This window comes from Heteronotia binoei, chromosome 17 (assembly GCF_032191835.1).
Source record: "Heteronotia binoei isolate CCM8104 ecotype False Entrance Well chromosome 17, APGP_CSIRO_Hbin_v1, whole genome shotgun sequence".
Taxonomy (NCBI): Eukaryota; Metazoa; Chordata; class Lepidosauria; order Squamata; family Gekkonidae; genus Heteronotia; species Heteronotia binoei.
In genome coordinates, this window is record NC_083239.1 from 7,864,756 (window position 1) to 7,879,276 (window position 14,521).

Below are 14,521 nucleotides of genomic sequence, written 5' to 3' on the forward strand. Positions count from 1 at the left end.
TCCCTCCACCACGATCAGAGGTAGCTTGCCTGAGAACTGCCTGTATTGAGTACAGCATGGCTGGCTAGATTTAATGCATTACCATCGGCCATCCTTTTCGGAAGATACCACAGAATCCCTCGCAATCTTAGACGATGCCCTTGTAGTCAAGGAGTCATCGGAACGGTCCCTCATGTTCTTTTGGACTGCCCTTTTCATAGCAGTCCACGTGCAAGATATCTAGATGCACTGCTTTCTGACCATCAAGACCTTTCTGACAATGCCAAGGTCCGCTTTTTACTCCACGGGAAACACAACTTTGTCACTACTCATGTTGCTTGCTTTTTACAGGTTGCGATCCAAATCAGAGAGGCTTTGACTCATGCATCGCCCACTGCTATTTTATGTCATTTAACTTTTGCTCGTTTTTTCTAAGCTTTTATTATATTCTATAGTGTCACTGTTGGTTTTAAAGTATACTGTATTCTTGTATTAATGCCAATAAAGGTCTATGGTATGGTATGGATGGAGTACAGCATAGTATAGCGCTGCAGTCAAAGACTGAAGACTGGGCCCGCGGGGCCAACTATATGGGGCCAACTCTGGGTTCCTGCGCTGGCCTGGTATTGGATCATTCAAACCAGCAGGGGGCCTGTGATTGGAGCAGAGCAGTTGAGATTTGAATCCTGCTGCCCATTGTTCCTGAGTCCCCAAACTCGGTCCTTCAGGCTCCAATGAGCTAGGCAGGGACCCCATTGGGTAACACAAAGATTCACATACATAACAAGTGCTTAACTTGTTGGGAGAAGAAAGAGTGACCTGGCTTCTGAGATGCCTCTGTGTCTGCAGGTGCCAAGCAGGCGCTTCACTGGGGAGTGTGTGGAGACTTTGGGATGGCTCTTTTTGAGCTGGCCCAATTCAGGACGCTTCCCAGTTGCCCCTATTATCACCCTATATGTTCTTTATCTAATGTTTTATTGCTGTAGTGTTTACTGCGTTCACCACTTAATAGTCTAAGAGTTTTGCACATTGGGTTCTAGGTGTGATTGCAGTGCCTGTGGTATGAAGACCTCATCGATGGGGTTGGTATTGCCAGACCCCATGATTTGGAGGTGGCTGAAGCTGGTTCCTTATTCCCAGTTCCTTATTCATTCCTTATTCATGAAGTAAACCAAAAACACAGGAGAGTTTGAAAGCTCTGAAGCTCAAAATAAGATTTGAACCGCCACTTGTCATGCACCCCCACATTCAGGGGACTCTCCCCTTCTAGGGGACATGTGCTGTTTCTTGGTTCAAAGCGTGCTTCTTGTGCCAGCTATTCCAAAGCAGGGTGCCCACAGGACAATCAAACTGGCAGACTCTGGGGCCAGCCTGTACCCCAAAACAATCTTTGGACCACCCCAAATGACACATCCCCATGCTTAGGAGACTGTCCCCTGCAGAATGACATAGAGTGGGGCCCAGCCCAAACACTGATTTCCATTTGGAATACCACCAAAAGGCCTCTATTTCATAGGAAATTTGAATAAGAAGCTGGTTTGATTGCTCTCTACACCTCAAAATAAGGAATGAACCATCACTTGTCATATACCTCCATGTTCAGGGACTCCCCCCTTCTAGAGGACAATGTGCTGATTCCAAAGTCAGTTCTTGTGCTAGCTGCTCCAAAGCAGGGTGTCCCCAGGACAATCACACAGGCAGACCTGGTTTGGACGGGGCACCCAAAATAAGGTCTAAACCCTCTGCTGTGTGCCAAGCAGGCATATGGCTCTTTCTGTTGATGAGAGTTGTGAGCCATGGTGTAACTACCACTGCTGTAATGACTATACCACACTGGCTTTAATCTTCTGCCAAAAAGTTACACTGGAGACTCGTGCTTTCTTCCTCCATTCAGTAATGTGGAGATGAATTGCTCTCTCACCTCAGATCCTTTGGTTTCAATTCTCTCGTAAAACCAAACAACTTGTACCAAGTTCATGGATAAACCCACAGAGAACAATGTGTTGTCAGCCACTGAAATGGTTTCAGTTTTGAAAGGAAACCACAAAACTGGCTAGGCTTCCTTCAGGCCTCCAGTAAAAGGCCTGGTCCAAGCTGTAAGAACTGAATGCCCAGTACTAATGACTCCAGGTCTCCCTATATAGCGAAAAATATCCTACATCAGGGGTAGAATAAACGTCAGATATTTGAGAGCCACAAGACATGAATGTCAGATGTTTGAGGGAGGGAAGGCAGGCAGGCAAATAGATGGGAGGGAGAGGTGGAAAAAAAGCAACTTTAATTTTAAATGCATTCTCCAAGCCACCAGCTAGCTTGGAGAAGTGATTTAAAGAGACAAATGGCTTTTCCAAGCTGGATGACGAGGCAGTGGGACTTTGAGAGTCACACAATATGTGTGAAAGAGCCACAGGTGACTCCTGAGCCACAGTTTGGCCACCCCTGTCTTAATGGTTGGCTCTAACCTTCTCAGTGCAGGTGAGCCATCCTTTCAGTGGTTGACATGTACTCACAGTAAACTCTGTAACAAATTAAGAAATATATTTATTTACTTCACAAACTACCGCAGGGATTCAGGAGCAAAGTGGCCTCAGCTCTGCAGTGTTTGCCTTTGCAATGTCCCTGCCGTTTGGGAAGTAAACACGCATAGGCATCTGGTTAAAAGTAAACCAGTACATGCCAGTACTGTGTACTGGTAAGAAAGGAAGTGGTAAGTCCCATCTTCTGCTCTCAGCCCCCAAGAGTAGGGGTAAGAAATGGAAGTTACTTCCCGCTGCCCCATCTCTTAAAACATCCACCTGAAGACAAGCCCTCTCGACGAACCCATGCGCTACTTGAAAACAAACAGCGGCCTCTACTGAGTAAAAAAGGTAAGAGCATTCAGCTCTGTCCTCCCAGCTATGCAAGAAGGATCAACGGTCCTGAGAGCTGTCACAGGGATGAAACAGTTCTTAAAGGTTCCTGTGGACTCCCACTTCGTTCTGCTGCTTCACACCAACACAGCCACTCACCTGAATCAGCTGTGCATGACTGCTATAGTGCCATGGCTGCACAATATCTGATGATGTGGGGATACAGCTTTCGAGTATCTATACAGGATTTTACTAAAATCTGAATATTTGTCTTATATATTCAGATTCTGGTAGGCTCCTATGCTATCTTTAAGGTTGCCAACAGGCCTGGAGAAAAAATGTCCTGTCTATTTTCACAGAGACTTAATGGATGTTATTTGCCTCCATGCCGCAAAAACCTTCAGCTGCCTATTTCCACACATCAGGGAAGGAAAGGTCCCCTGTGCAAGCACCAGTCGTTTCTGACTCTGGAATGACGTTACTTTCACACCGTTTTCACGGCAGACTTTATGGGTTGCCATTGCCTTCCCCAGTCTTTTGCACTTTCCCCCCAGCAAGCTGGGGACTCATTTGACCGACCTCGGAAGGATGGAAGGCTGAGTCAACCTGGAGCCGGCTACCTGAACCAGCTTCCGCAGGAATCAGACTCAGGTCGTGAGCAGAGAGTTCAGACCACAGTACTGCAGTACTGCTGCTTTACCACCCTGCGTCATGGGGCCGCTCACACACATTAAGCCTCCATTAAAGGAACAGGACCTTTTTCTCATGGGCAAAGAGGAGTGTGTGTGTGTGTGTTAATCCTGCCCTCCTTCTAAGTCCCTCAGGGCATTTCTCAGCTGAGTGGGTATTTGAACCCAAGCCTCTCTGGTCAAGCCCAAGTCTTTTTGGGCATAGAGCGACTTTGGTAGCTGATACCATGCGCAATGCATGCGTGCCCTTGTCATAAATAACACAGTAAAACAATGTGAGGCAGACAAACAGCTTTATAAAAGGCATCCTATCATACACAAGTACATAAATAGAGTTCAGGGAAGCCATCCCTTTAGAAAGAGAGACAAGAGCAAGTATATTTGTGTGCAAGTGAGCATCCACTTCAGATTTTGCCTTAGAAAGCTAAGCCATCCAGGTTGTAGCCATGTATTCCCATTCGTTGGTTCCTTCCCTATGGCTCACACAGATGCCACATACCCTTCTATGAATGATTCACATCTTGGAACTCTCAAATGCTCTCCATCTTGAGCATCTGGGGTGGAGGGACCTCCTGTCCCCAACACAGGCCCATCCCAAGAAGAATGAAGAAACTCAAGAGAGAAGTGCCTTCTGGGTCCACATACAGAAGCATCATGCCTTTTTGGGCTCTGATCTGCGGGAAAAGGATTGCCTCTGCTGATTCGATGCTGCAATCCACGCACACCTGTTTTGGGGCATAAACTTTGGTCATGCAAGGACAAGCGTCTGTGCCAGCCCCCCCAATAAAATCCAGTTCTGTGTGTGACACGCACCCTCCTGTCTCTGCTTTCTTCAGAGCACCTGAATATCCCAGATCTGTGTGGGTCTTTCCTCAAAGGAATCCCAGAGGATGGCGTGATCCCGGTCATAGGCTTGTCCTCCTGTGGAAAGCAAAGAGAACGTGGCGAGAGAAATACATTTCTTCCAGTCCATCACACACTCATCTCCTTCTCTCCATCCCTTCTGAGGACCAACACTGATGGATCTTCATCCATCTGTAAAAGGTACATTGTGCTGAAAGGATTCAGGTTAGACCTGCAAGGCTCAGGGATTATCCTGTGCAGAAGGTCCACTGCCACTGTGAATGCCTTTGCGTTTGCAGCAGCAATGAGCCCAAATTGGGGGAACTGCAGAAACAACGTGAGAGACACATACTGACCAGGCACTTTTCCTCTATCCTCAGGAAACCCCTCCTGATACTTAACTTTGGATTCCCCAGAAAACAAGCTCTTACCTTTCACATCTACAATCATGTTGTCAAACATCTGGCTGCAGAGCCTTCCAAACGAATCGATTCGCCAGGTCTGCCTCGGCATTCGGGTCTCAGACCATAATACCACCTTGGTTCCTATCTTGGCTGGACCAATCACTTGCAGGCTCATGCCAGGAGCGATCTAAAAAAAGAGCAAGGGAAGGCACAATGAAAACACATGTGAGGAAGTCCCTTACCTTCACTAGAAGGACTCAACAGTTTGCACCTGCTTCAAATGATGTCACGTACGACAAATGTACACAAATGTTAGTCTATCCTAGTGGTTTTCAGCCTTTCCAGAGCCATCTTTAACACACACACCCCTGGGCAACAGCATGAGACCCACTGACGGCAAGCCTATTGACCTCACCTATTGGTCAAAGGAAAAGATTATTAGTAACGCACAAGAGAGCCTTAGACAGAAAACACAAAACCCAGACCAGAAGGTATACCGATTAATCTACGCAGCTCATCAGTTCAGTGTTACTCTCCCAGTTACTGTGATATTGGTTCTGCCTTGTTTATCGACATGCAAAATGGACGTCAGCGAGACCCGACTCCTTTCGATCTGAGATTATTGATTAAATTTTTAACCATACTCTTCCTGCAAGGGTAGCTCTGGGTAGCTTACAGGATTTCCCTGCTTCTGTTTTATTTTCAAAACCCAGTTATGTGGGGAGGAACGAGAGTGACTTGGCCAAGCGGGGATTCGAATCCATGTCTTCTCATGGATAGAAATAGCAGCTCTCCAGTAGCCCTGGCCCCACTCAATGCACAGCAGCCAAGAAGGTCAGAGCGCCTGCTCCGGCTGCAACGCCACTGAGGATGTTCTCCGCAGCTGAGAACGAAACGTCTGGAAGGAAAACCTTCTCCAGTAGAACACGGCACTTGAGCCCGAAAGATTCTACAAACCCTAATCATGTCTTCTCAGTCCAATATTCTAATCACTACAGGGTAATTTTACATTCATGGATGATGGGCTGACCTCTTTGTACGCCACAATTGACTGAGCAGTTCCACGTTCCGTTTCTGAGTCTTCTGTAAGCCAGACAAAGGGAACGGGGAACACTCACCTGGTTCTTCAGAAGTCCCTCCTCGTAGTACCAGATAAAGCTGCTCTGGTTGTTGAGCTCTGAGACCTGCACACGCCCCGCTTTCATGCTTTCCACATCGTCCGGGACAGACAGGAAGGACTTCAGCTCTCCGTTCTTAATTCGGAAGTAGACCCGCCTCTGTGAGAAGCGATGACGAGAGGAACAGAAAGGAATCTTTTGTACGCTCGCCAAAGTTATTCGTATTACAGGTACCTTTTTAAGCACAACAACCTCTCCAAAGCACACGTTGGCAGGACCGTGTATCTAAGCATCTATTTCTCTATCGCATTTTATCCAGTCATTCCTTGAAGGGACTCAGAATAGTGCCCATTGTTATCCCATCCATGTATTATCTTCACAACTACTCTGTGAGAGCCACTGGCCCAAGGTCACCGAAGAAGAAGATATTGGATTTATATCCCGCCCTCCACTCCGAAGAGTCTCAGAGTGGCTCACAATCTCCTTTACCTTCCTCCGCCCCTCAACAGACACACTGTGAGGTAGATGAAGATATGGGATTTATATCCCGCCCTCCACTCCGAAGAGTCTCAGAGCGGCTCACCATCTCCTTTACCTTCCTCCCCCACAACAGATACCCTGTGAGGTAGATGAAGATATTGGATTTATATCCCGCCCTCCACTCCGAAGAGTCCCAGAGCGCCTCACAATCTCCTTTACCTCCCCCCCCCCCACAACAGACGCCCTGTGAGATAGATGAAGATATTGGATTTATATCCCGCCCTCCACTCCGAAGAGTCTCAGAGCGGCTCACAATCTCCTTTACCTTCCTCCCCACAACGGACACCCTGTGAGGTAGATGAAGATATTGGATTTATATCCCGCCCTCCACTCCGAAGAGTCTCAGAGCGGCTCACAATCTCCTTTACCTCCCCCCCCCCCAACAGACACCCTGTGAGGTAGATATGGGATTTATATCCTGTCCTCCACTCCGAAGAGTCTCAGAGCAGCTCACAATCTCCTTTCCCTTCCTCCCCCCCAACAGACACCCTGTGAGGTAGATGAAGCTATGGGATTTATATCCCGCCCTCCACTCCGAAGAGTCTCAGAGCGGCTCACAATCTCCTTTCCCTCCTCCCCCACAACAGACACCCTGTGAGGTGGGAGGGGCTGGAGAGGGCTCTCACAGCAGCTGCCCTTTCAAGGACAACCTCTGCCAGAGCTATGGCTGACCCAAGGCCACTCCAGCAGGTGCAAGTGGAGGAGTGAGGAATCAAACCCGGTTCTCCCAGATAAGAGTCTGCACACTTCACCACTACACCAAACCGAGTCAGGCCATCCCACAGAATGTTAACGTAAGTGGGATCCATGCATCCCACTGTGTATCAGAAACGGGAATCAGTCCCAATGCAGCCCAGATCTATCAGCTCTGTCAGTTTCCCAGAACAAGAGCTGCCCACCTGCACAGTATCAGCTTAATAGCATATAGAGACATTGCTTCAGTTAATTGTGACATTGCTTCAGTTAATTCCTCCCCCACCGCCGCACGGATGATACATAATATTCCACTCCCTAATTCCGCGGACCAGGGAATTGGGCACCTACCTGCCTGATGGGGTAAAGGGACCCAATGTGCTGAATCCCACTGTACATCGGCCAGTTGGTGATCTCCATGCAGTCCAGCATCCACTGGCGGCCTCGGAAATCACTGTGTTCACACAACACCCATCTGCGCAGGGGAATCAGTGAGGAAGCAGAGTGAGAAAGACAATTAGCCCAGGTTTTTGAGGAGCACAGAACCCCATCCCGTTGTTTGCAGACACAAAGGATAACCAGAACAGCAATTGTGGTGTGGATAGCATAACCAGAATGGGAGAAGAGAACTCTGAAAAGAGACTCTCAGTCATCCTCTTGAAATATGACATAGGCCATACCAAGGAAGAAGCCAATGATTCAATCCCTCTTTCTCCAGTGGGTAAGACTAGGCTAAATGGGTTTAAGGAATAAGAGGGCAGGTTTTGGTGGCTGAGAGTGATTCAGCAATAAAACCAAAATACTGGGGGAAGGGAGGAGTGATGGGGTCTCACTTGCTGGAGGCCTTTGAACAGAGGCTGGATGGCCATCCAATGCGAATGCTCAAGATCTAGGATTCCTTGCCCCGAGCACAGGGTTGGAACAGACAGCCCTCTTAAGGCCTTTTCTGAGTCTAGGGGCTTGGCTACACTTTAATGTTTCTTTCGTGTTCATTTTTCTGTGTGTGGGTATCTATCTATCCAGGGTTTTTCTTGTAGAAAAAGCCCAGCAGGAACTCATTTGCATATTAGGCCACACCCCCTGCCACCAAGCCAGCTGGGACTGCATTCCTGCTCAAAAAAGTCCTCTTTCTGTCTCTGTCTCCTGTATTCTTCCTGGATCTTTACATAATTTAAACAAGCTAAAATTTCATTTCACAAAAATGCGATTCAAATAACCAGAGCACTAGCCATTTATCCCATTATAGAAACCGAACCCAATTCACAAGCCGCCAAAGGTACATCAGAAAAGCTCTCTGCATGGGCGGGGCCTTCCTCACATTCTCAGCAAACCCATCCCACAAAACAGCAGTAGCCACCAAATAAACCTGGTCAGGAACAGTTCTCCCTGACCTGAGTGGAGAAACCCTTAATAATCCCTAGTCATATGACATATGAAGCTGCCTTATACTGAATCAGACCCTCAGTCCATCAAAGTCAGTATTGTCTCCTCAGACTGGCAGCGGCTCTCCAGGGTCTCAGGCTGAGGTTTTTCTCCCCTATTTGCCTGGACCCTTTTTTAGTGGAGATGCCGGGGATTGAACCTGGGACCTTCTGCTTCCCAAGCAGATGCTCTACCACTGAGCCACCATCCCTCCATCTCCATCACCTACTGCCTGGACCCTTTTTAGTTGGAGATGCCAGGGATTGAACCTGAGACCTTCTGCTTCCCAAGCAGATGCTCTACCACTGAGCCACCATCCCTCCATCTCCATCACCTACTGCCTGGACCCTTTTACTTGGAGAAGCTGGGGATTGAACCCGAGACCTTCTGCTTCCCAAGCAGATGCTCTACCACTGAGCCACCCTCCCTCCCCTGCTCTCCAGGGTCTCAAGCTGAGGTTTTTTCACACCTATTTGCCTGGACCCTTTTTTGGAGATGCCAGGGATTGAACCTGGTGTCATGGGTGCTGGGGACCCTGCAGAAGAAGCCGAGCCTGCAGAGCCTGCAGAAGGAACTGTGCCCCTGCCACCTGCACCAGTGCCCCTGCCTCCTGCTGAAGAAGATCCAAGCCCCCCTGCCTCGCCCTCTCGGGTGGCTCGTGTGCGTGACCGCCTTCGTCGGGACCTCAGGGTCGGAGGAGGGCGGCACGCTTACAAGCAAGACGCTCCCTGAGCCCTGAGTGTTGAAAGGATTCTGGCCCTTATAAGTGTGAGGATGCTTAAGTTTCGGCAGGATCCTGGCTGCTGCTCTGAAACAGCAATTAGCCCAAATGAGCAACAGGCAGCAGAGGGCTATATAGCTGTGGGCTTTGGGAGGAGGCTTTGTGGAAGCAACTAGTCACATACCTGACATCCTAGCATCCACTCCGGCTCTTGACTTTTGGATTCCTGACTTTGGCTTGGACCTCTGGACCCCCTGACTTCGGCTTCGGAACCTCTGACCTGTGATACCTGGATTACGATTCTGTTTTGGCGCCTTGGACCCACCTTGCTCACCAGTTGCAGACCCTGGACCGCCCCTGGACTTTGCCTGACTCAGCCCCAGCTCGTGACACCTGGGACCTTCTGCTTCCCAAGCAGATGCTCTACCACTGAGCCACCATCCCTCACCTGACTGGCAGCGGCTCTCCAGGGTCTCAAGCTGGGGTTTTTCACACCTATTTGCCTGGACCCTTTTTTGGAGATGCCGGGGATTGAACCTGGGACCTTCTGCTTCCCAAGCAGATGCTCTACCACTGAGCCACCATCCCTCCAATGATGATCAGAGATTCCCTGTGGTCAGATATTAAACTGCATTTTGCGAGCACAGCCTCCTTCAGAATCGTATTACCTGTCAAAACAGCCCCCTCTGCCAATCCTGCCATCTTAAACGCAGCTGTCATACAAGTTGCCTTCTCTGCTGGCCAGCTGCCCCTGTCACTGCCCCTGCCCTCCTCCTGGGCTGCAGATACAGGCTCAAAGCACCATTTCCCCTGGCCTGGTAGAGTGCATTTCCCACACTTCTTAATATCAGAACGACTAATTTAAAAAGAGAATGGTGGGAGAGTTCGATGTCAAGTTTTATGCTATAAAACAAAAGCCCACTGGCCTTTTAAAGACGAACACCTTTGAAATAATTCAGTGTGGGCTTTCATGAGTCAACAGCCGACTTCCTTAGATATGTGATGTATCTGAGGAAGTCTGCCGTGACCCAGGAAATCTTATATTGAATTAAATATTGTTAACTTTTACGGTGTCATTTGTTGTAACAGACTAAACATGGCTGCCTCTTTGCCATCCTCTGGGAAAGGCCTGTAGCAGCAGCTCCTTGACTGCCTAAGCACAGGACTCTGCGACTTATAGCTCCAGGACCAAATGTGGCTCAGTACAGAAACAACAAATCTTTATGTTTTTGTCTACTGGAAGGGTAGGCGGATGCTAGAATAAATTGCACGTCAAAGGAATGGCAGGCAACTATTCTGTCAAGTCTGCTTCAACTCTGGTTAAGTCTGTATTCCATCTTTGGTTCAGGGGGAAGCATTCTGGGTAAAAGCCATACTGTATGCCAATGCTGCTAGCTCCAGCTTTCCTCTCCCCCCTCCCTTCCTTTGTTATGTAGCTTCGCTTTGAAATGGGAATGTGTGAAAAAGATTGTGGTGCCTTCTCAGGCTGGGTACCGGGGGGGGGGGGGGGGGGGGAGTCGTCTCGCCCAAGGCCGTCAGGCCTGAGAACGAAATTGTAACATCAATGTGTGAATGTGCCCTGCATAGTACCCCCTCCCTTAAGAATTCCTTTGAAGTATACCTTATATGATTATGCTTTGCTGTGTATTCCTTAGTCTTCCAATCTCTCTGAGCAGTCGAGAACAATGATATCAATAAACTAGAAACTTTTTATCAAGAAGGTCTCGTTATTGAATCAGCTGACTTGACATATTCATATTGAAGAGGGACCCCTGAATAATTATGAACACCCCAATAATAATAATAATTGAAAATATGGTTTTGCCTTTAACAGCAAAGAGAATGTCTGATGCAATATTTGAAGAGCTGTAATTGTTAGAAAAGCAGGCAGCTCAAATGGGTGTAAGACACAGATGGGTACTGATAAAGAGGCCCTCTGAATAAGCTCCTTGCCGAAAGTTGATAAGGCAAGAGCAGAGGAAAATGCTAGAAGTTACTGGAAGGGAATGCAGGAAGGGTGGATTTGAATAAGATAAGCAGACTACCAGGGAGAAGGGGAGGAGAGAAGTGAATCAGATAACGTGTAAGGCGGCAGGCTGCAGACTCGCTTTTGCTTAAAGCTGATGTTTTGAGAAGTGTACGGGGTTCATTATTTTTGGGAGCCTTGATGCTCAAATGAACCTGCTGTGATGTCAAAGTAAAATACCTCGTTTTTCAATCAGTAAGTGTGCGCCTCGTTTATTCCTCTGCTACAATATGAGACTAAAAGATTTCTGAGAGAAATGATACAGGCCATTAGTTGCCAGTATCCAAGTGCAAACCATGCACAGATTGAGTCCACTACACTAAGCAGTCACTTAGGATACTCCTGTGTTTATTTATTACTTATTGTGAGGCCTTACGTGTGCCATTTCCTGATAACGGACTTGCAACAATCAGCATTTAGACTGCAGGGATTTTAGAGATTATTGATCAATGTGTCATTGACAATAATGCTAAGCTGTATATTTTCAGCTATGCAAATAGCATTTCTTATACTGGCTCATTGTTGATCTCTTGCTCTGAATATTGACATAGTTTGGCTCTTGGATTACAAAAGACTGCTGACCCCTGGCCTGACCTTAGCGTTGCCAATCCCCAGGTGGGGGCAGGGGATCAGGGTCGTCAGACAGCAGGGGGAGGGGAGGGAAATGTCTTCTGGGAACTCTATTATTCCCTATGGAGATTTTTTCCCATAGAAAATCATGGAAAATTGATCCGTAGGTATCTGGGGCTCTGGAGGGGGCTGTTTTTTAGGGTAGAGGCACCAAATTTTCAGTATAGCATCATAAGAACATAAGAACATAACAGAAGCCATGTTGGATCAGGCCAATGGCCCATCCAGTCCAACACTCTGTGTCACATAAGAACATAAGAGAAGCCATGTTGGATCAGGCCAATGGCCCATCCAGTCCAGCACTCGGTGTCACATAAGAACATAAGAGAAGCCCTCTTGGATCAGGCCAACGGCCCATCCAGTCCAACACTCTGTGTCACACAGTGGCAAAAAATTTTATACATACACACACACTGTGGCTAATAGCCACTGATGGACATCGAGTGCCTCTCCCCAAAATACCCCCCAAGTTTCAAAAAGATTGGACCAGGGGGTCCAATTCTATGAGCCCCAAAAGAAGGTGCCCTTATCCTTCATGATTTCCTATGGAAGAAAGGAATTGAAAAGGTGTGCCGTCCCTTTAAATGTGATGGCCAGAACTCCCTTTGGAGTTCAATGATGCTTGTCACAGCCTTGATCTTGGCTCCACCCCTAATGACTACTGGCTGCACCCCCAAAGTCTCCTGGCTCCACCCCCAAAGTCCCCAGATATTTCTTGAATTGGACGGCAACCCTACCTGACCTGAAAGCCTCCTGCAGAATCCTGAAGGGTTGGATAAGGCCCCTCGAGCCTCACAGTTGGTAGCCACCCAAGGGGTAGCTGGCACTACCGAGAATGGGTGATTGTGTACTTACATGCCTCCCTTTACCCGCACAGAGAGCACATGGTTGTTGAATCCCTCCGCTTGCAGGCTGCGCACTTCACTGTTCAGTTCAATCTCCTTCCCTTCAAAACATTCCAGCCCGTGCAGGAAGATAGAGGGCTCAGAGAAGAACTGTGACAAAGAGAGACAGGGATGTCAGTCCAAAATGCTACATCTCAGAGTGGGTACCTGACTTGCGGAACTCTGCTGCTAGATGCAATGATGGCCTTTGGGGCAGCAGGACTCCACCTAATCTTACCAGCTGCAGCATTACAAGACCCTCCTTTCTCCTCCATGATTATAGCAGGCAGCCAGGACAACCTTCTTGTATCACTGGTCAGGCTGTGCTCCACTGCGATGGCATCAGCCTGTCCTTGCTTGGTTGGAAACGAGGCTGTTCTGGCACCACTCACCTAAGCCACAGCGCAACCCAAGTGGGCTTATCGGGGATGGGAAAGCAGGCAGGCTGCAGGGATGGCTCCCGAGAAAAGAGGCAACCCAGAAAGCCTCTGATGGGGGGCTGTAAGCAGCAGGTAGGGGCTGGCCTCTGAAGCAAGAGGCAATCCTCCAGACAGGTGGTGAGGAGAGGCATCATGTCAGACAAGTGGGGTAGGAAGAACTTGCCTGGGCCCATAAGAGCTTTCCTCCAATCCCTAGTACTTCCAGGCCATGGTTCTATCCCATTTTAATGCTGCCTTTGCTCTTATGAACATATATGAACATATGAAGCTGCCTTATACTGAATCAGACCCTCGGTCCATCAAAGTCAGTATTGTCTACTCAGACTGGCAGCGGCTCTCCAGGGTCTCAAGCTGAGGTTTTTCACACCTTTTTGCCTGGAACCTTTTTTGGAGATGCCGGGGATTGAACCTGGGATCTTCTGCTTCCCAAGCAGATGCTCTACCACTGAGCCACCGTCCCTCCCCTATTGACCTCCTCTTGGTCATCACAGGGGTCCTCCCCACTCCACCGAGCAACGTTTGAAGTCTTCCTCCAGCCTAAAGAGGCTTCCACTGGAGGAAGAACCATTTAAGTTGAAAGAAGGCTCCTTGGAAGATGGTTGGATCTACCCCACTGGCAGTGAATGCCACCATTTTATTACCAGGAAATGGGACACCAGAAACCCATGTGTCTTGCAACATCATGGGAAGCAAGGTCCTGTGTGACAATCTCACATTTCCTGGTGGGAGCCAATGAGCCACATGTCTCTGATGGACCCCCTGCTGGGATTTAGGGCTTGGCAGATGTTGATTCCTGACTCTAGCAGCACTCTCCCAAATCTGGGATTTGTGATTTAAAAACTCAAGAGTTTTCCTACAAGATAAGTCAAACATTCCATTCAGGCTGAGTTCAGAATTTCAGTAGCAACGCCACCAGGAAATTCCATTCATTGTGCTTGGCACAGCTTTTCAATCGCTACTAATTTTTTTTTCGTTGCAAGTTCCACAAATCAACTGTTACGTATTGCATGAAAAAAAGTACAGAATGTCCCACGGATCGGTATTGCACTGTACGAAGAATTCTAAGGTAGCTTGTAGGGCGTGTAACTTACAAGGGGGACCTTCTTCAGGGAGCAGATTGCTGTGGCAGAGAGGCAGCCCATGGAGCTCAGCGTCGGATACTCGCCTTCAGAGATCACATGCTGCTCACCATCAAAATGGTGGCTGTCATAGAGAATCCAGCTGTAAAGGAGAGACACACTTAACCATGGTCACACAAGGGACAACAGTCCATGTCCTCCATA

General features: G+C 48.3%; 1 protein-coding gene across 1 annotated transcript in view; it reads right to left on the reverse strand.

The window, feature by feature from the left end:
* Positions 1 to 4,270: 4,270 nt before the first annotated feature.
* CRYBG2 (crystallin beta-gamma domain containing 2) overlaps positions 4,271 to 14,521 on the reverse strand; it is a 54,646-nt gene continuing 44,395 nt past the window's right edge. The window contains exons 14-19 of the mRNA XM_060258198.1: positions 14,330 to 14,459; positions 12,770 to 12,909; positions 7,467 to 7,590; positions 5,883 to 6,041; positions 4,792 to 4,951; positions 4,271 to 4,438 (exon numbers count right to left, since the gene is read on the reverse strand). Coding sequence (XP_060114181.1) covers positions 4,350 to 4,438; positions 4,792 to 4,951; positions 5,883 to 6,041; positions 7,467 to 7,590; positions 12,770 to 12,909; positions 14,330 to 14,459 — 802 coding nt within the window. The 3' untranslated portion in view covers positions 4,271 to 4,349. The remainder of the gene's footprint in view (positions 4,439 to 4,791; positions 4,952 to 5,882; positions 6,042 to 7,466; positions 7,591 to 12,769; positions 12,910 to 14,329; positions 14,460 to 14,521) is intronic.